The following is a 21,633-nucleotide window of genomic DNA, read 5'->3' as shown; positions in this document are numbered from 1 at the left end:
CCATATCATTTCTATGAAAATAAATTTGTCCTTACATTTAAAAAAACGGAGACCGACGACCTGACCATGGGTTTCTTTTCATGGTAGTTTTTTTCAAAAAAATATTTGATGTAATTGCAAGGGTAAAATTTCCGTTGGATTAATGAGAAGATCATAACCAGGGGACTTAGTGAAAGGGTTAGGTACTTTGATGAGTTAACTGCAGTTTTTTAAAGTTTATGAGAAATCGAATAATCTGGGTGTAAGTTTAAAAGGGTTAAATATAGTTTTATCATTTTGTTTTTCTTAGTTTGTTACGATCAAGCTCCACTCAACATCTAGCATTAAAATCAGTGCGATCCATTTCATGATGGATGAAAATAGAGAAGTACTTAAAGTTAAAAGTGGCCATGCTGGAAATTTTGATTGGAAAATGAACGGCGATTTGTGACCTCCTTATCATATCCTAATATAGTGGAAACAAACTAATGTTAAAAAGTGGCTTTGAGCATGGTTGTGCCAGAAGACCAATCTGAGGTCAATTATTTTCGTAGAGATAGAGGCCGACAAATCAGCAATTCTCCAAATAAACTTCCACATCGTCTCTCAACAATCGTAGTAGCATATTAATAATAATAATAAAGGCTGCGCGTAGAAACGAGGAATCTCATAAAGTTGGAAGCAACAGTTTATGAGCTCGACATATCAAATCTAAGCCACTAGTCATTCTGGATAAAGAAAGTCAACAAAACAAGCAATGTTACGATGAACCAAATTAGTAGTCCAGTGCATCATACAACTAGCTTAACCAAAATAAACCTATCTCAGCCAGTTTCGAGGTCTTTATTATTATTATTATTATTATTTGATAAGTAATAAGAGTTCTATTTAAAATGAGAAGAAACTCAGGAATGAGGATTCGTGAGAATCCCTTAGAGTCGATCATTCTAAAGAAAGTGAATTTCATTAACAAAAAAGAATGCTGTGACTATAATGACAAGAAAATTACAACATGGAAACAGCTAGAGAAGGCGCTCGTCAATTAGAGCCAGTACTATCCCATTAAGCGCCTTTCTTTCCTCTGTTTCCAGATTTCTATTCTTTTCTCTCCCCTATCCAATTTCTATTCCTTTCCTACTTAAATGTACAAGTTAGCCCTACCTGTCATATACTTACAACTACTATCGTTGCCTACTTCCTCTACTGTTGTTACCCTTCCTCCCACTATTACTTAGCCTGCGAGCCCCACCTGTCCAGTCTTCATCACCACCGTCGTCTTCGTCATCCTCACCACCCATGTATCCAGATTTCCGCCCTTTTCTGGGGGTAGGGCGCTTCCTCTTGATATTTGCTGTATAAATAGAGTAATCAACAGTATCTTCCTTCAGAGAACTCTTGAATTCCTGTGCAGTAAGAGAGTGTTGAGAGAAAATTACAACCACCACCAACCCTCAGCAAGCACGGTCAGTCCAATGAAAAATACATGCGAGAAAGTACAATGGGTCCTCAAATCATAGCCCACCCTACCTGATATCTTTGTACCAATTCTTGATAAGTGGTAGGCAAACTGGTGGATGTTCCGCCGAGGCTAAGGGGAACGTTTTGCCTGGAGAGAACCTCTCCTGGTTTTACAGGTTCATTTGGAGAAAAAGCCTGGTTTGAAAGTACAAAATATTGCATAAACAATAAGTTCTATAACTCATCCAGATTGAACATAAGTATTGCTGTCAAATCATGACAAAAACCAACTGTATGTAGTTTTACCTGGCACCGAGAATCATTCAAGCTATAGACAATTTTTAGGTGCCTCTTTACCTTCAGAAGAAGCTGCAATGCAATGGCTGCCAGACAGTCGGCCTGCATAAGCACCAGGCAGGATTTAAAAAAAATTAAAATCAAAGTGTATCCAGCCACAACATATAATGAAGCAAACCATGTATGAGCATAGCTTATACATATACTGGAACTAATCTTTATTCTATAAAGTAAACATTCAGAAAGGATCTAACGCAAACTTTTTTATGCTTGTCAGAAATCAATTAACCCTTTCTAGTTCAAATTCTTATGATTCAATTAAGTCTTAACGCTACCTGAACTTTCTGCAGATCATCTTCAGAAAGAACACAAGAAACACCTGAGCCCATACTACGCGTCTTTGCCCCCCAAGAGGTACTATGATTTGAGACCAACAGATCAGCTGCATCTTGTTGAATACTCTCATTCAAATCCATTGACATCATATGGTTGAAAATAGGCTGACCAGCTGGTTCATGTTGAATTGTCCCATTCAAATCCATAGAAGCCATCTCATTGAAATTAGGATGAACAGCTGGCTCCGGTTGTCCATTCTTATAAGATACCTTCTCTGTATATCTTTGTGACAAATGCATACTCAGGGCTTTCATTTTTGCCTCAAGTGCCCCAGCCCTAACTTGTATAACTCGATTTATAGTATAGATCAAATATAGTGGCTCATCAGGTGATGTAAATGGTAGCAAAGCAAGAATTTCAGAACAGTACCTGCCAAAAGAAACTAGCTTATTATTCCACTCTAAACAACTTGCAAAGCAAAACTCTAGGAATGGCACCAACAACAGAAACTCACATCAGGAAAGGGACTATAGAATCATTCCAGGTTGGGTTATCGAACTTTCGCACAATTGAGGTCATGAATTTGTTTCTTGAAACCCGGTTTCCACGGATGAGTTTGTAGATTCTAGAAACACCAAGCCTTCCTTGAGCCAAAGAGACACCATCAGATTTCCCCTTCACATTTCCTGGAATCTTGGATTGGACCTTCAGGTTCACATTTTCATGAACACCACTAATGGATTGTATAAAGATGAATGACTTTTGAAGGCCATCCCCCAAACGGCTTTCAAAAAATGCAGGGTACCTGAAAAGATGCTAAACTTAGCCAGGATGGAGGAAATTTGACAGGAATGAGAACTTTAAAAAAAAAAAAAAAAAAAAAAACATTTAAAGGAGATTACTTTTCATTCATATTCATCAGCAAATGATGAGCCAACTTTGAATTCACCTCCTGTGGATCTGTTTCAAGTGCAATGAGGTATGGGACACAAGTAATAGGATGAACGAGACCTTGGCGCAGCACAATTTCAACAATCTATTTTAATAGCATAGAAAAAAATAATGGAAAAAAAAAGAGAGTAAAAATTAGCCCCTGAGAACAGAAAATACCAGAGAATTATGACTTGAAATTCAACCATTGATTAATCAAGAGAGGTTAAGACAAGAACATTTCTTAATGCTCCCTCCATTCCAAATAAGTGTCAACTCTAAGTGACATGATTATTAATAATAAAAAAAAGTGTAACAGATTTCTGACATCCTTCACTCAACATCAGAGACGGGCACCACTTTTAATGAGAACTTTGTTTTTTGTTTTTTTTTTTCCTGAAAAAGACAGTATATTAGGAAAGTATCAAACAAAGTGTAACTTTAGGAAAGTGGACATTCATTTTGGGCCAGCCCAGGAAAGACAGCAAGACATTAAAATGAGAACGGAGGGAGAGCAGAACCTTCAAAGCTAGGACAGCTCCCAAACCACAATGATGGAGGTTCAAGCCATCCAAGAAAAATTGAGCTCATTTGACAACGCTTTTTAGAAATAGCTTTTTAGCAAAAAAGCAAAAGCATTAACAAACAACTTAAAATACAAAACACTCAAACTACTTTCACTTTTATGTCACATCACAACCAAAAAGCAAAAAAAATTTCTAAAAAGTTTTGTCAAACATACCCGTTGTATTTAATTTCTGTTTTACAAAAGAATGATCCCAGCAGTCGGGCTACAAAAGTTATTATTTCGATCAGATTGTAAGCTTTTAAAGGTGCCACTCTTTGAAACAATTGCCCAAAAATCCCATAGGAGAAATAGAAAGCATATTCACGTTTAAGACATAAGCCATTTGACAGATTTATGTTACTATATCACATGAATATATTTTCAAATACCCTCATTAAGCATGATATTCTTCCTATTTCTTTCTCTTTTTTCATTATCACCTGCTATTCTCATTGTGATTCAAGCTCCAGAACATGATTATGAAGTCGTTTCTCAAAATTAAACATACAGGAAGAAAAATAGAGATTCCAGGTTCTCACCTTAAGAGCAAATTGGCGAACTTGCTCATTGAAGTCCAAACATCTACCTAAAATATTATCCCAATACAACTGAACTATACCCCCACATATGTTGGTATCTCCTGCACCCGCAGCAACAGGCACACTGTGGCCACCTTCTACAGAACAATGAATTACATTGTTACTTGCTTTATCTGTTTCCATTTGACTTTCCGCATCAAGAAGATATTCGTACATGTTTTGCAATGCTTGCATCTGGTTGACAGAATGATTTAGAAACATATTGAATATGGTAGCACAAGTTAAAAATTATCATTATTACCTTGATACGAACATCACAGCCAGAAGACAAAGTTGCCTCTAATATTTTCCCAATATCTTTTTCCAACATATATTCAGGCCAACCAATTAGAACAAAGCCTAATGCCTACAAAAGTTATAACGCAACATAAGTAGAGTTCGAAATTAAACAGGGGCACAAGAAGCACCAAGAAGTGCTGAGAATGTGTACCTGCAATGATCTAACCTTTACAATGAAATCCTCCACAAGGAGATATTTTTTGAACAAGCTGAGACTACCGACAACATCAATAATTTTGTTACTATAGTCAGTCAGCAAAGATTTGCCATAGCGGATAAGCAATCCAAGGCAAAAAAGAGACCGCCCAACTAGCTGAAAATAAGAAAAAATAAACAAATTTTATCTTATAGCATATCTTGGTTCGGTTTGTCTCCATATCACATATTTACACAAGCAAAATGAAGTAACAATAACATACTTCAATCATATCATGAATTTTTTATTTTAAATCTAAGCTGCAAATCCGCTACACTTTCAGAAAGCAACCAGATGTAAAAAGACATTGAAAACATATTAAAATAAAGATAATCAGCCTGGAATTATAAGCAGGTAAAATCCGAGGGTAAGAAGCTGACAAAAATCATGCAAATAATTCACCAGTCAAGAAAATTTATTAACATAGGGACTCCCACGAAAGTTCATTTATATCAATACCAACAGTGACCATAATCCACAAATAACAACAAATTCAGGCAAGCATATCCCAACAAACATATTACTTCCCAATCTGAAACTAACAAAACCTATCACGTGTTAAACTAATTTAGTGCATGCTATGAGCAAGCAAAGTAAGGCTCAGTTTGTTACGCCATGAAGCAGGAGGCTTCGTAAAGAATGATGATGGAAGCAAAATAAAGAGCTTGTGAAGTGGGTCGTACTTCAATGCAATGCATGGGTCCTACGGGACAGATGTGTGGAAAAACATTAAAAGGGGGTAAGGAGATTTATTTAGATTTGTAAGATTTGAAGCAGGTCTAGAATCCAATTTTGGCATGACGTGTGGGTTTGAGATATGACTTTGAAGGAAGCTTTCCCGGTGTTGTTTAATATTGCTTGCTTTAAGGAGGCTTCAGTAGCAGACCATATACAGTTTTCGAATGACACCTATCAGTGGAATGTTACCTTCATCAGAGTTGTACATGATTGGGAGATGGAGTTCGTCACCTCATTCTTCAACCTCTTGTACTCTATTTGGAGACATGGAGGCAAGGATAGGATTTGTTGATCCCCATCGAAAACATGAATATTAGAAGTTAGATATTTTATCATGCGCTTCGTCCCCCTGCTAGCTATTCTCTCCCTTGGAAGAGCACTTAGAGAAGCAAGGTGCCTTTGAGAGTGGCTTTCTTTGTTTGGACAATAGTGTAAGGGAGAATCTTGACCTTGGATAATCTTAAAAAATAAGGCACGCCATGGCAATGGACTGGTACATGTAAGAAAAGAGGAGAATCCCTTGATCTTCTGCTCTATTGTGAAGTAGCTAGACAAGGATTTGGTTTTCCTGTCTTTTTAGAATAAAGTGGGTAATGACATATCATGGAATTATAGACGAGTTGGAGAGACCAATTTGGTAGTCACTGCAGCTAGAAGCCTAGAGGATGCCCCCCCTTTGTGTGATGTGGTATATCTAAAGAGAAAGCAACTCCCAAAACTTTGAAAATTGCGTGAGAATAGTGGTAGAGTTGAAAGATATTTTGTTCAAAACCTTTATGGGTGGTTGATTGCTACACGAAGTTCTCACTTTTCTAATTTTCTGGATTTTTGGATGTGTTATCTTTCCTCCCCCTAAGTAGGTGTCTCTCTTTTATACTCCCTACGCACTTCAGTTGCACCCCTTTGTGCTTTCTATTAAGATTAAATTACTTATAAAGGGGGAGGGGGAAGCATTAGCACTGCTTAGAATCTAAACACCAACCCTCATAAGCAAAGTCAGGCACTCTGCATTGAGAACTTTTTAATGCATTGAGAGCATCAATTAGAAAACTCTCAACTTAAACACTCATCTTAGATAGACTGATTTCTGCAATTTTCATGTCTCACTCCAACACTGCACCCAACAGATTAAGCTATTTTTCTTTGTTCCAGTATTCTTAGCAGTTCAAATCTTCTTCATCAAATCTAATCCAATTTCAACTCATACATGGGTATAAAAAATGAAAAATAAAGGGTTAAAGCTATTTATAATGACGGACATGCAGTTGAAATGATTTTTTTTTTTTTTTGATAAGTATGCAGTTGAAATGATTGAAGACATAAAATAGTAATTTAGCCACCAACCTGCTTGTTATCAACCGGTTGAGCATCCAAACGCTTAAAGAACACCTGAATAAGATGCTCAATCACAATAGCACCTTTTCCTGCAATTTTTCCCGCAGAGCAAAGACACCTGTGATAGGATAAGATATTAGCCATAGAAGACATTCAAAACTGCAAAGTTACTTTCTCCTAAGGAAGAAATGACACAAACAAGAAGCATAAATATTCCCAACTCAAAACAACAAAAAAATCTCCCAACCACTTTGCGTCTCTACAAAAACTATTTTTAACAAATTCTAACTAGCCAAATCCACTACTCAATACCAAAACTTAAATCTTATACAAATATATATTATACAAAAATAACAATTTGTCATTGTTACGTAGTGTTGGGTAAAATGATCTCTGCTGCAGTGAGTGGAGGTTTGTTGTCTGGCTTTTCCATGGGAACAAGGAATGGTGTGACTGATATCTCTCACCTTTTGTTCACAGATGATACCTTAATCTTTTGTGGGATGGTCCTATATCATCTCTGTCTTTTGAGTTGTTTGTTCTTATATTTGGAAGTTGTCTTAGGCTTAAAGATTAATTTGGCTAAATTAGAACTAGTTCTTGTTGATAATGTCAACAATGTAGAAGGTTTGACTAGGATTTTGGGTTGCAGGATTTCATCTTCGTCTATGAAATTCCTAGGACTTCCATTGGGTGCTTCTTTTAAAATCAAATCTATCTAGGATGACATTATTGAGAAGATTGAACGTCGGTTAGCCGGTTGAAAGTGGTTGTACTAGTCCAAAGGGGGTAGGATTACCCTGACCAAGATCACATTGTCCACCTTTCATGCTTGCTTGATGTCACTACTTCCCATCCCAAATAGCGCTGCTAACTGAATTGAGAAGTTACAGCAGGATTTCTTGTGAGGGGGAACGGGTGATGAGGTTAAATTTCGTTTGGTAAGTTGGTCCAAGGTGTGTTCTCCGATTTTTGAGGGGGTTTAGGGATTCGACAGTTACTCTTGTTCAACCGAGCTCTTATGGGTAAGTAGTTATAGCGTTAGGCTTTTGAGAGGCCTTGTGGGGAGTGGTAGTGGACCATAAATATGGAAATCAGTGGAGTGGGTGGCGTTCTTATGGAGTCAATGGGGTCATATGGAGTGGGTCTATGGAAACTCATTAGGAGAGTTTGGAAGGAGTTTTCTAGATTTACTAGATTTGAGGTGAGTGACAGCTCCAAGATTAGTTTTTGGAAAGATGTGTGGTGTGGAAAGTTTTCCTGAGTGGTTCAGCATTGCTTGCCTAAGGTATGTTTCTGTGGCAGATCTTCAGGTCATTAAAAAAAAAAATATGCATGCAATAGATAAGCACAGCTAACACGTAGATAAATACTGATGAAAAGTCATCACTGATAGTTTTTGATAGGTCAAAAGTCATTACAGCTTTTTGGACCTTTTCCTATTCCATCAACCTAATTGCTCAGTTCCATAATGGGATAAAAAAGCAAGATCACATTAATGTAAGTACGCAACCAAAAATTTAATAATGCAATTGCAATCAAAAGAGAATTAACAAAGAAATGAGAACTTGACGCTACTTGATGCAAGCATGGACAACTGTCAAGAAGGAATGCCGAACAATCATGTGCTTCAAGTCTTGCTCGAGTTCTTCAACAACACTTTGAGGTAACTTTCGGAGCAATGGCAACACAGAATCAATTATAAAAATTACACTCTCTAGTAACTGAGCAACCATTCGATTATCAACCTGAACACAAGCAAAGGCAAGTTAGAATACAGGCATGCTGTTTTTCCATTCTTAACTTTCTACATAATGCACTTTCTTTTTTCTTTTATTTTATGTCGGGGAACCTCTCCAAGACAAGGCCTTTCAAACCCACCCCTACAAAATAAACCCCCGTCCCATGCACCGCACCCTTGGAAGTTTCTCTACACGGAACTGGTTAAATCACTAGTTTTTCACCAGGGGGTGTAGCCCCAAGGGATTGTTTGCACTAATAAGGTGTTGAACCTTGGAGCTTGAAGGGAGCAAACCTTCAAGACCAATGCCTTCACCACTTGGGCCAACCCCTTGGGGTAACATAATGCACATTTTTCCATTAAAAGAGAACATAAATGAAAAGGATTGGGAAAATCAAAGGTAAATTGACATAGTTACATTCTAAATGGCTCTTGCAAATAGAAATGTCTGACATAGGACAAGTTCCAAGACTATCATTATACAGCATGGTTGTAAAGATAAAGCCAGAGATGCTTCCAGCAGTCTATTGACTGATGACTCTTTTGAATCATTGCTTAGCATCAGCAATAAGCAATAAATACAGAGAAACTAAATTCTAATACAACACGCACACATATGCACAACAAATAGCTACTGAAATCTTGAACTGCTAGCTCTTTTTGTTCTCTAAAACGTGTAACTTGAATTCATATTTGAAAATCCTATTCAAGGCAGACTCTAGAGAGCCATAACACAATTTTAAGAGCCAAACAAAAACAAGTGATTTACAGGAAAAGAAATAAATTGACTTTTATATCATTAGGTAATATTGGTAGCCTCACATTGTTCTAATTAAACAAATCAAAAAGAGGGGGAAATAGGCAGCTCCTCAGGCTACCCATACACCACATCTAATAGAGACATGAATTTCATTAACACTTCTCAGAAACAGACTAGATTGAATATGAATATTTGCAAATATTAGATAACCTGTGTCTTAAGATATGGCTGTAGAGTAACCACAAACTGTGATGGATCAGAGGCAGGGGCACAGAGCGTTGGATCCACAACACAAAATGCATGCAAGACCAGCACATAAGGAAGTGCACTCACCTCCATTTCCTCATTGTTCATTTCCTCTACCTGTCCAAGAATGAATGTCTCATCGTACTTTTAACAAAGTCTCCAAAATTTTAATGTGTCAATAGGCAATAAGAGTACCTGCAATATCTTTTCCAATAAGCACTTGCACATCAACTCACAACGCTTGCGCACTGATGCAAGGGACACAGGGTTGATCCCAGCAGCTTTAGCTGATTGTGGAAAAAAATCAAGAGCTAAGTTGCGCTTGATGACAGTGACAAGAAGGTGGTGATTTGGCATCCTTCTCAACATCTCAACAATCTGCTCAGTTCTTTTAGCCACCTCCAGTGGAACAGAACTACCATCTCCAAAATACTGAGCCTCAGAACCAGAAGGCTCCTCGAACCAGAACTCATAGAATGTCTTGCAAACAAGATCCTGCAGAAGAGAGAATAATAAATGCGGGCACCAAATCCAAACAAATAAATTAAAGTTTAGGTGTATAACTCAATAGACACTTCCCTATGCAGATTTGTCATAAATCTAATGGCATAATTGATAATACTTCATACTCGCAGTGATTGCCTAGGAAATAAAGCAGAGTTGTCAAAGGAACAGAAAATTATGCAACCTGAACTTATTATCTTTTTCAAGCATATTTCGCTTTTTTCTGGTTGATAAGAAAAAAGATAGCTAAATCATTATGGGGAAAAAGGAGGAAAATAAAAAAATAAAAAGCATTTTTCTCCAATCATGGTTCAAAAGCATTTTCTTATATGATCTGCAAGTATATTCAGCAATACTTCATAAGGGTCCATATAGGTTTTCAAAAAATATTAGCACCCTAACAAAAACAGATGCAGATTCAATTATCAAGCGCTTCAGAAAAATCATTCGAAGTTATCAAGTAACAGTCATGTAAAAGTTTAGCACCAGAAGGAATAAACAAGTCTAAGCATAGCATCATGCTAGACATAAGTTCAGAGGTCTATGACTCACATAATCACAATGTCCGGGTGGCTTCTAAAACAGAAGTCATCAGCAGCAACTTGAGAGGCCTCAGGTGAAAGTTAACTGTTTCTGCTCTAAGGAATGGCTGCTTTAATTAATGGCTAGCTATTCGAATTAGATCATCGAAAAGGAAGCCTAAGTAAACCCCAGTAATTGAATCTAGAGACCATTTTTCTTTTTTTCCCATCCAAGCAGATTTGATCAAGTTTTTAAGAATGGAACATCACAATGAACCATTTGATGTTGGCATTAAAAAAGCAAATAAAGCTTTCCGGGCAAGCAGCTTTCAATTTGTGGCAGCTAATAATAGCAAGGGCTTTTAAATATATCATTTATAAAAGGGAGAACCGCTTGAGCCCATAAAAATGTTTTTTAGTATTGAAAGCATGTAATGAATGGGATTGGTGCAGATGTCAGAGCAAAAAAAAAAAAATCAGAAACACATTCTTTTGTATAAATATGAATCCATTCATTCAAAGGTAAGAGTAAGAGTGACTTATTGAATACAGAGCACAAGTTCAGGAGAGTCTCTAGACATGGTTTAGACATGTGCAACAAAGACCCATCGATGCACCAGTGAGAAAGAGTGATTTAATTCAAGTTGATGAAGCAAAAAGAAATAGAGACCTTAAAGAATATTGATAAAAGTAATAAAAATAAAAATGTTAAATAGGAAAACAACAAAGAGTTTGATTAAGATAGGATAGACTGGCAGAAAATAGGACATATGACAGGTCCTAATTAGTTGACAAGGATCCATATTCAAACCTGATTTAATTGGGATTAAAGCTTAGTTGAGTCAAGTTGCGTTTAGTATAGATATTTGAGCTGCTGTTTGTGCTTGCCTTGCTATGTTGTCTGTTAGTTGAGTGTCAGTAGAGTGTATGCAAAGCAGCATGATAGCCTTGTGGAAGGCCTTAACTTTTATACTTTCATTAGATAAAGTAGCCCATTCCTCCCATCCCACATCCCAAAAAAAAAGAATAAATTTTAGTTTTGAAATTACCTGAATACTTGATTCATCATCACTAACACGAGAAATTATCTCAATACATGCACTCGTAAATTCAGAGAAGTTTCCATTTGAAGTGCACATATCTCGAATAATTTTGATCGCTCGTTTTCGAACACTGACACCAGTATCTTTGATTCTTTCAGCTACCTTCTCGAAGTACTACAATAACCCACAACTTTGGATTAAGAACAGAATGCAATAAATAAGGAGGAGAGTTAAAGTAAACATACCTGCAAACCAACATCAGGATGTGAAGCAATATGCCTGCCGACAAGTTCCAAAGCTGCCTCCCTTACAGATATTGCAGAGTCACAAAACCTTCCTTCAACAGCCAGCTGAACACGTTTATCACGCAATACCTCGGGATCAGCTTCTACAATAATACTAACCTGCTCATAATATTAAATTTTATAAGAGCAAAATGGCAAAAAAAAAAATTGTTAACATAACATCACAGATTACTTCAATTATATTAAAGGCTCAAATTTCAAGAAAGAGAATTTTCAACTTACCGCTTTTAGAGCCTTAGCCCTGATTACAGGAGAGTTCTCCCTCAAACTTGCCTGGAATCAATCATATTGTAAGAATGACTTTCTATTACCTGATAAATCAGCAAGGAAATAAAAATATTGACTAACCAGAAGCATATGAAGAATCTTATCAAACCCTCTGGAGAAAGAGTTATTTTGTCCCAATGCTAAAGAAATCTTCCTGACTGAATCCCTTGTCAACAATGAAGAAGCAGTTCCAGAATCACGCACTATTGCTTTTGATTTCAATCTAGCAAGGTAGTAAGTAAACTTCTGCTGAGATTTTGGATCATCCTTGTACCACAAGCAGAGATAAAACCTGCACGTGTATAAACATGTATCATCCCCTTGGCATCAATGCAACCACAAACTCAAGGAAAGAGATCTAATGGCTACAAACCAGCGAACAAAGAGATGCACATCATCAGAAGAACCAACATCTTGGAGGTAATTCAGTAGCAACTGTTGAACGATTTCAACTTTTGTAATTGGATCAGAGGCTTCAGGATTTTTTTCTGAGTGTTTGTGACTCTTTTTCCCATCATCCTTGCACTGTGAATTGCAATATGATTGTAATACGAGAAGTTCTTTCCTGCAGAGGCAAATCTGACACTGCCAGCTTCTGTTAGGAACTTCATGTTCGCTTACTCCCATGCAATCAGCATGAAACAATCTCTGACAACTTTGACATATAAAAAACAATTTTTCAACCCTTCCATCCAAACAGATAGAACATGCATCTTTTGGATATCTGTGGTCAACACCATCAGCATTGACCAATTCCTGTAATACCCAAAATTTGTCCCTCCTGCAAAGGACAGCATCACGCTTCAACCTCGCAGCTATGGTACCAAGAAGGTCAATGGCCATTGTACGTGCAGAGATGTCTTTAGATTTCAGTCCAGCATTCTGGAGTAGCAAGACGCACAGAACCTGCAAATCCACAAATTCCTGCCTTAGCATGGAAACAATCTAGTGCATTAACACAAGTAATAATATCAAAATAAATGCTACCTCCAAAACTTGAGCTGAAGCCGGATATTCAGGTAAATTCAATGTTGTCAGCAAATCCATAACAAGATTCTCCATCACTAATTTCATCTCAGACACATCTTGAGTCTTCAAAGTTGCAAAGCGCTGAAGCACACGGGTCCAAAAAAGACAACATGCCTCTGTGGCCGCCTCATGACTTTTGTTTGGGTAACTACAATCAATTGAGACTTCTAATATGGAATTGCCACTTGATACCTGCCTTAAAGCTTCAGGAAGGTTTGCACTACAGTGAACCAACTGAATCAGCAAAGCAGTTACCATCTGAATCTGTCTCTGTTCTTCTTCAGGTAGGTGATAGGATCTTAGTGCTCGCTTTGAGGATGGTAATTTCCAGAGCAGCTGAAGTATTTCATCCATCACGTAAGTGCGATGCTGAGTGTATGAATAGAATATCTGTATCACAAGTAAAAAAACCAGGATAATTTTGTATGCAGTAGTACGGAAGTAAGTAAATCACAAGCAGTCAAGAACAAACAGAAGGTACAGAAATGTACCCCACTGATTAAACCAATTGCTTTAAGTTGCAAGAGCTGGATATTATCCACCAAGAATGTTGTAAAGCTCGTCTTCACAAGTTGTAAGATGCAACTATCAGATAACCTCTCTATTAACAACAAATCCTTGAGTAAACCAAGAATAGTGCACATTTTCTGAAGAATAGTATTCACGGCAGCAGAGACCCTATAAAAGCAAACACATGAACTATAAGAACACACCTCAGTTCAGATAAACTAAAATTCTCGCCTTAATATTCAATGTAGAAGAACAGCATATTGATAAGCACACTTGTTTAATGACGACTTCTTCACTTTAACAGTCTTAGTAATACGTCGCTTCTTGCTTGCAGAACCAAAGTCAGCATCAAGCTCTTCATCTTCGTCACCTGACATAACATGTGAAGAAATGTAGCTCAGTTAAAACAGTACCAAAGGAGCCAATGGAATGCAGAATGATAAGAGTGAAGCATGAATCAGTATGATGCCAACTTCTATGAAGAAAGGACGGAGATGCAGGTATACCAACTAATATGCTGAAAATTACCGAAATTTCAAAATAAAAAGGAATAGGAAAAGCAGGTTAAAACCAAAATCCAGCTTTCTTATACAAATCTAAAGCTAACCTTCAAGTTCCCCATTTTCACTTGGTTTATGCAAAGCACGATATGATGGATCATAAGCACACATGATATCCATTATCTGATGCCGGGAGAACTCCAGAATTCTTTCAATTATCTGGTATTAAACAAACAATAATTAATAACCAATCATTGCAACATATCAAATCACAAGAATCCTCCAAGCACTTAAAATATACGAGAAAAACCATCAAGATCAACACCACAAACAAGAACAAAACTTGATAAGAGCATTTACCTCTTCTTTATAAAGCTGCTTTTGCATTTGGTCATTACCCATTACTGCTAAAGCTGCATGAATGGACTCCAGAGCACAAAAAATCGATGAAACTACATCTGAATCTGACTGGAACATTGCAGAAATAATTAATACAAAGAAAAGCAAGAAGGCTAAAATCACTTGGTATCAGACTATCAGATCACTGTGCATCATACCATCAAGGTGAACAAATTAAACCATGCATTGGAAACAAAGGAATACTCAATTTTATTTACAACCAAGTCACTGATAATTCAAAAACTTAAATAACAAGTTGCTAACTTGTTAACAGTATCCTAACAAAATCTTATAATCCTAAGAGAAATGAAGAACAATGAAAAAACGTTGAGAATTTTTATTTTTTATTTTGATAAGTATTTGGCCCCAAGGGGAGATTCAAACTAGTAAAAAATGTTGAGGAATTTAATCAAAGTTACATAACTTGAGTCCTAATATGGCCCACAAAAGTAATAGGAGAGCAGATAGTTGGAATATCAAAGAAGATGGTTAACAAAATTCAAATGGAGAGGAGCAGAGCTCAGACTTAGGAATTATCTGAATGCACAGCAGTTCCAGTCATAATAAAGCAAAAAAACCTAAAGAGGAACCCTCACAACGATTCATATATATAGGATCTTTTTCTTTTTTGCAAACAGGTACTGAACCTCAAAAACTACCAAACCTCTACAAATTGACTTTGAGAACATGCTAGGCTTAGGGTCGCACTTTGGATTGAAATGGTTTTATGTATGGAATGAAGTTGAAACAAGAACCAACCTTCCAGAAAATAGATATGGTACTGCAAGCAGATCTAGGAGCGATCAAGTGATAAAGAGAGGCCAACAAAAGAAACCAAGGAGGAGAAGTAGTAGACGAAATTATCAAAATGACGCCTTTCTATCTCATAGTACAGAAACAAAGAAGGAATTAGAACTCTTAATTACATAAGAAAAAAAAATCCAAAAAACATTAATTCCATACTTCAAATCAATCTTCAAGATACGTTAAAAAGTAAGCATGTTTACACATAAATAACTAGAAGCATCATAATTCACCAGCATGGAGAGTGAGAGTGTACTGCTTATTAAGCTACCAAAACTAGTAACAACTTGCTACCTGAGGTGAAAATTTTGGAAAACATCAGTGTATTACAAGGAATTTGCCGTTATAATTTAATTAGCTGAGAAACATTAGCCCGAGATGCAAAACTAAACACAAAGAGGAGACTGGCAGCAACAATGCAAACATTGAGACTTGCATAAAACCTGACAAGAGGACGTAAGGTAAACCATCCCAACACAGGAGGAAAATTACATACTTTAAATCACTGCAGAATAATATAATTATGATAACAGGCTTACATGCTCGTAATCATCAATGGACAAGCCTTCTGCTCGATGTATCTGATGATCTAGAACCCTTAACAGCCTAACAAGAATATCTACAGGAACCAAATGTAGAAGTTTCTTTGCACGGATAGACATTATTTCATTTACAACCATTCTAAGATCAGAAAGAGGCAGTGATAACCACTCTGCTTCATCCCGATCATCAGTAGGAATTTCAGCTCTGCCACAGAAGTCCTCCATCAACTCACAAAAGCTCCCAATAGTGGCATCTGCACAAAGGCATACACCAAATTATTTACACATCTACAAAAGAAATGAGAGAGTATAAGAAAAAACAGAAAACCACAACAAAAATCAACCTTGAAGCTCAGCAGCATCCACTCCAACCGATGATGAGAAATCATTACTACCTTTCTTCCTGACTTTTGGTTTTCTAGAAGGCGGAGTTGATACATTCTGCAATTTCATCTTCTGGATCAGTAAAAAAATCAATCATCAATTTACAAAACCAAATTCATACATACATTAGGAACAACATAGTCAGGATGATAATTCTGGGTTGCACTATAGTCTCTTTGAGCTTGACTTGTAATAGGTACACTTTGCTTGAAGGGCGTCTTTTCTGATACTGTACTGCTAGAGATTTGCTCCTTAATAGGACCTGAGAAACTTGAACAATGCAATAAACAATAAGGATAGCAAAATCAAACTTATTTATGAAATCCCCATAACGTCAGAAAGCAAAGACCTCTTTTCTTTTTCTTTTTTAAGTATGAATCTGAGAGAGATGGCCTACTGAAGAGAGAAAGTAATTTAAACGTACAACACAAAAGAATACTGCAATATGGGATTCATAACAAGGTAGATTGTAAATTCTGTACATGTACGTTCATTTTTCATCAATACTTCACTTCAAAAGATCTGTTTGGAAACAATTATTGCTTAAAACAAACAACAAACACTACAAATAGAGCTATAAATGGAAAAGTAACAGACATATGGAAACAGAATAGCAGGTTGGAAGCCACAAACAAAAGAAAATAATTTTTCAAAATTTGCCTAGTGCAAAGATGGGAACAGGTCCCACACCGGCATATCCTTAAATCTGTACCACATTGGGTCTCTTATGCACATCATTTCCAATTCTAAGGCCATGTCTCTGGTTTAGTGACAGGCAACAGCATCTTCTCAAATTACCACAAATAGCTACTTTTCTCCCTTTGTAAGGAGGAAGGAGGAGACAAATTACACGGCAGTGCAGATTTATTACAATTTCATGCAATACAAGCATTTCAAGCTTAACAGGACCATTCAATTACAATTTGTGGTGCTGTGACCAATAAAGATTGCTCCGCAATAGAAAAATTGCCACAAAAATTTGAGTTTGGTGAAGAAATTATCATCAGTAAAAAAAATAGTACATAAATTTTTTCCCTGCCTTTGTAAGGGCATTCAACCTATATCAGATCCATCCTGAATAGCACATTCATTCTTCTTCGTTACACAGAAAAAGGAAGACAAACAAACTTTCCTTGTCCATCATCAATCTACATGTAGTACCTCATATCCCATCATTATGTTTTGCTTTATTCAATCCATCTTAACTTCCCATTTCAACAATTTCTTAATTTCCATCACAAATTATCATAAAACAATGTTATTTTTCATATTTAATTTCTTCCCCTCAAACAGAATATCATGGCAAGACCCTGGTCTATGAGCCAATAGCATATCAAAATCAATGGAAACAGATAAATCACACAGTAAACATAAAGCATTCTATGATGTTCACCTTCTATTTAAGTTTATGAGCAAAAATGACATAAAATTTTTTGGTAGATATGGTTTAAACTACAAAGTTAATCTCAATACTCTCAAACCCTAGCCCCCTAAACACTAGGTTATACTTTCCTTCACAAAGAGAACTTTTGCTGTACCAAAACTCTTTAAAAAAAAAAAAAAAAGAGTAAGACCCTCATAAATAGCCTAAAAGAATGCAAGCAAACTAACCATATGGTAAGGACAGATAGACCAGACTAGAGTCTGTCAACTTGGGCCAGGCTGAGTAGGGTCAGCCAAGAGGAAACTCTCAATGGTCCACAAAAACTGGAGTACAGACATAACATGTACAATCCAGAACAGGATTAAAAAATAAAAACGCCATGACAACAAATCACATACACTGCAAAAGCACTTCCTCACTCCACCAAAAGCTCTAAACATAATTATGAGAGTGACATACTCTTCAAGGAAATTTAAATGCACTTACTCACATTTTATACTCCTAGTTTTTACGTTCATTCACTCCTTAACCTAAAATTCACATTTTTAAGTATAAGCTTCTTTTTTATTTGTTAATTAGACATGCATCCAATGATCTTGCACCTATGGCCTACTCTCTACCATATTCTTATAAGCAAAGAGGTGGCATTGCAAAACAGGGTGGAGGGTGAGGCAATTGGTTCAAGACCCACTAGAAATATGTCTAACTTACCTATCAAAGACAATAGTAAAAATGAAAATCAAATTTATGTCAGTTCTTCCCTTACTCTAACTGGAAAGAGATCACTGTTTGGCCAATTCAATTTAAGAAACAATCCTGAAAGCCCCAACTATAGATAGGAAACGTGATACTGGCATAATTACTGGCCCATCAAATTTCCACCATAAAACATCAACATAAATACACCATCAATGCAAGTTGCTTCAATTAACAGATAGTAGCATTACATCGAAGGGAAAAAAAAAACAATAATCAAGTACTTTGTTACCTGCAGTACCGCACTCAAATGCTTCTGGATAGCATTGTAGAACCTGGTCATGTAATTCTAAAGGCTCCACATGGCCATATGGAGCTGCCCTTGCATCATTTTTTAGATTCCTGTAGATGACACCAAATATAAGCAAAAGGAACAACAGTGATAGCAATCATAATTATATGAAAAAGGTTACCCTTTAGAATAACAATAAGGGCAAATTACCATCTTATCTTTTGAAAACAATTAGTTACCTCCCTGTTATTTGGCATAAAATGATATCGTCAAATTTTTCATCCAAGTAAATGAATTCTCCAATGTGAAGCGCAAATGTCAAATCAAATACAAAATTTAACCCTTAGTTGGCCCTCAAAACGAATAGGAACATAGCCTTCCCGTTTCCATATTGAAGAATAGAATTGTTTTGCTACCTTTTTCAAAAAGCATTAAACTCCAACTGTGGACAAATTTCAAGTTTCAAACAATGCCTCTGCGTAACGCAGAAGAATCCATCAATTGGCATAAAGAGTATGACGATTTCATTTTAGTCATAACCACATAGAGGTTTAGTGATGGTTTCTGAAAGATGTGGAGCTTTTTATGTAACTACCTACAACCACACGGAGGTAATTTGCGATTTACCATACAATAAATACAGAAAACCCACAAACAAATGTGGCAGGGGTGCTTTACACGAAAAGCAGGAGATTGAGTCTTTTGTTCTAAAATCAAGTAGGGACGTACAGCTCCAAGACAATTCCAAGTAAACACAGTTTGTTTCAAGTTGCCAAGAGAATCTTCAGGTAGCTTCCTTTTCATTAATGATTCTTCTATTACAAGCAACAGCAACTAGATAGGTCGCATGCAGCTTTTACAATATGAACTAGTTATGAATCAAATATTAATTTATGACAAATAAGTAATTACCAAATACGTCTATACCAAACACATCAAACCATTCAATTTTTTTTGTAATCCACTTAAAAACGAAAAGAAATTAAAATTAAAATGAAAGCATTAAGAGTACATGCAAAAGATAAACCATTTCAACTACTATCAATTGCATTTTTACAAGACTTCAAGACTCCAACCTCTTTGTAGAATCATGATTTAGAATTACAATCAAAACCATGAATTAACAGCTAAAAATCTACATTTCTCACACATAATCACCAAACTCACACTTGTAACATACTTTAAACGATGCAAATACGTTAAAATTCAAACTGCTTATAAGCTAAGCCACTTCAAAGATTCAAAATCACGAAATACAAAAACGAAGCACGATATTCAAGCACAAGTATGATAGTGAGCTAAAACTGCAGTTTTAACTACTTCCTCTTTACTTCCAGAGACCACAGTTTTCGGAAACACACATTGACTGTGAAAAATGTTAACAGGAAGCTAAGAAAACACTTACAAGTAGGACACATCGGTTTGGCGAAGCAGATCGGCGATTCGATTAGACTGAGCAAGAATCTCGCTGCGGTTCAGCGACTTAAAGCTACCACCGCCAGGCACGTCGAAGAGCAGGAGATCCTGATCGGATGCGCCGCAGAACACCGGGAGCGAGGGCAGAGGCAAGCACGGCGCGACCTCCGAGTGTACCGTGTTCGAGAGGCCGATTCCACGGTTGCCCCAGCCGGAGAAGCCCGAGGCCGAATCCGAACCAATTGGATTGCTCATCGATTGGTGAACCGGTGAGTCCGTCGTAATCGGCAGTGCCAGAGCATGTAGGAGTGGTACGAAGCGTAATAACGTGGAAATCTGGTGGCCTTTTGGAAGGAATTAGGGTCTTCTTTTGTTTTTCTAAGTTCAGAGAGGTTTGGAGTTTGGAGCCCTAGAGCCTAGAGGAAGAGATTGGAAACAGAAAATGAGAGAAATTTTGGGAAGCAAATGGCGGGGAATTTGGGGGGGTAAAATTTGTAGGATTTTTTGGTGAAGTGGATTTGGTTTTATAGGTCTGAAAAATGAGTATCAGTTTGGGAATCACGACATTGCCCTTGGATGACTGTCTAGCTTACGTGATAGGCTGATAGCTTGTTCGGGAAGGGTTGCTAGATTTGGCTTAAGGTCATTCACAATTTTTAAAATCCAATTATTATTTATTAAATAACTGAAATTCTATCAAGTCAATTGTTATTAATTTTAAACATAATATTCATGTAATAAATTTAAAAATTAATCGTTAAAATTTGTATATATGATTAAACACTTACAAATTTAAAAAAAAATTGTACCATGCTCCTCCTCGAGAGATAAGAAAAAAAAAAACAAGGTGAAAAACATTTCACATGCAAATTGAATATGTAGACTCAATAGTAGTTGCCCTTTGCCATTTTGACCTTGTTGATATCGTCAAGACCCCTGTGAAATAACAGGTATTAAAAAAAATTAAGCAAAACTAGAATAAGAAAATAAAATATTAGTGAAAAGGATAGTTTGATAGTTTTTTCAATTTTCATGTGATTATTAGAAAAGGTAAATTTAAACCATAATAAAGGGCAAAACTATAATTTCAAGTAAGGGGACAACAAATTTAAAAATAAAAAATAAAAAATAAGGAGCAACAAAATATTTTTAAATAAAAATATATAATTTTAAGGAAATTTTAAAAAAAATTAGAGGATAGTGTAGTTTTCCTAGCTATGAACAGTCTCCAGTTGATTTCATAAACATTAAACACACTTTTCTTGCAAGCCCTATGGGCTGTAAATAAACTGGGCCAACTCAACTATTATATTTCTCCGGCTTGGATCAATTAATTGATTAGCTCCTAAAAGAAGAAAGAGAAGAAGAGTAAAATAAAGAATATCCCTATTTATCACTTTCTATCCATCAAAGTATCTGTGACTTGATTTTTATGCACGAAAATGCTATGAGAACCACGCTATATAGACTTTGGAGAAGGAGTGATGTATAATATTATTCTTAAAACAAAAAAAAAAAAATTGTGAATTTAAGTCACCCGTAGCATATAGTCATTGTTTATAGCATAATTTTTAA

At 36.4% G+C, this 21,633-nt stretch overlaps 2 protein-coding genes across 2 annotated transcripts in view; both read right to left on the bottom strand.

Moving 5' to 3' along the window:
- Positions 1-924: 924 nt before the first annotated feature.
- Positions 925-20,551, bottom strand: LOC132180358 (sister chromatid cohesion protein SCC2). The gene is made up of 28 exons (XM_059593151.1): positions 20,048-20,551; positions 18,643-18,752; positions 16,396-16,532; positions 16,231-16,327; positions 15,884-16,140; positions 14,502-14,609; positions 14,249-14,360; positions 13,915-14,011; positions 13,623-13,809; positions 13,090-13,521; positions 12,476-13,008; positions 12,184-12,394; positions 12,058-12,108; positions 11,776-11,934; positions 11,537-11,704; positions 9,658-9,957; positions 9,427-9,579; positions 8,294-8,463; positions 6,725-6,833; positions 4,598-4,759; positions 4,409-4,513; positions 4,108-4,341; positions 2,973-3,106; positions 2,585-2,875; positions 2,070-2,499; positions 1,744-1,836; positions 1,507-1,632; positions 925-1,382 (listed from the first exon to the last, which is right to left on the bottom strand). Exons 1-28 carry the CDS (start codon positions 20,311-20,313, stop codon positions 1,161-1,163), a joined length of 5,454 nt encoding a protein of 1,817 aa, XP_059449134.1. The 5' UTR covers positions 20,314-20,551; the 3' UTR covers positions 925-1,160.
- A 391-nt stretch (positions 20,552-20,942) lies between these two features.
- LOC132182154 (sister chromatid cohesion protein SCC2-like) overlaps positions 20,943-21,633 on the bottom strand; it is a 3,292-nt gene continuing 2,601 nt past the window's right edge. The window contains exon 4 of the mRNA XM_059595346.1: positions 20,943-20,994. Coding sequence (XP_059451329.1) covers positions 20,943-20,994 — 52 coding nt within the window. The remainder of the gene's footprint in view (positions 20,995-21,633) is intronic.

Source organism: Corylus avellana, chromosome ca5 (assembly GCF_901000735.1).
Source record: "Corylus avellana chromosome ca5, CavTom2PMs-1.0".
Classification (NCBI taxonomy): domain Eukaryota; kingdom Viridiplantae; phylum Streptophyta; class Magnoliopsida; order Fagales; family Betulaceae; genus Corylus; species Corylus avellana.
The sequence above is the reverse complement of the archived record's forward strand: the minus strand, read 5'-3'. Positions and strand labels throughout refer to the sequence as shown.

Bases quoted from the DNA above. Each gene is read 5' to 3' on its own strand.
- LOC132180358 (XM_059593151.1), bottom strand. From the start codon at position 20,313: ATGAGCAATCCAATTGGTTCGGATTCGGCCTCGGGCTTCTCCGGCTGG. The intron at 9,580-9,657 runs GTACTCTTATTG...ATTCTTGGACAG, and splicing joins TATTGGAAAAGATATTGCAG to GTAGAGGAAATGAACAATGA. The intron at 1,837-2,069 runs GTAGCGTTAAGA...GTGCTTATGCAG, and splicing joins ATGATCTGCAGAAAGTTCAG to GCCGACTGTCTGGCAGCCAT.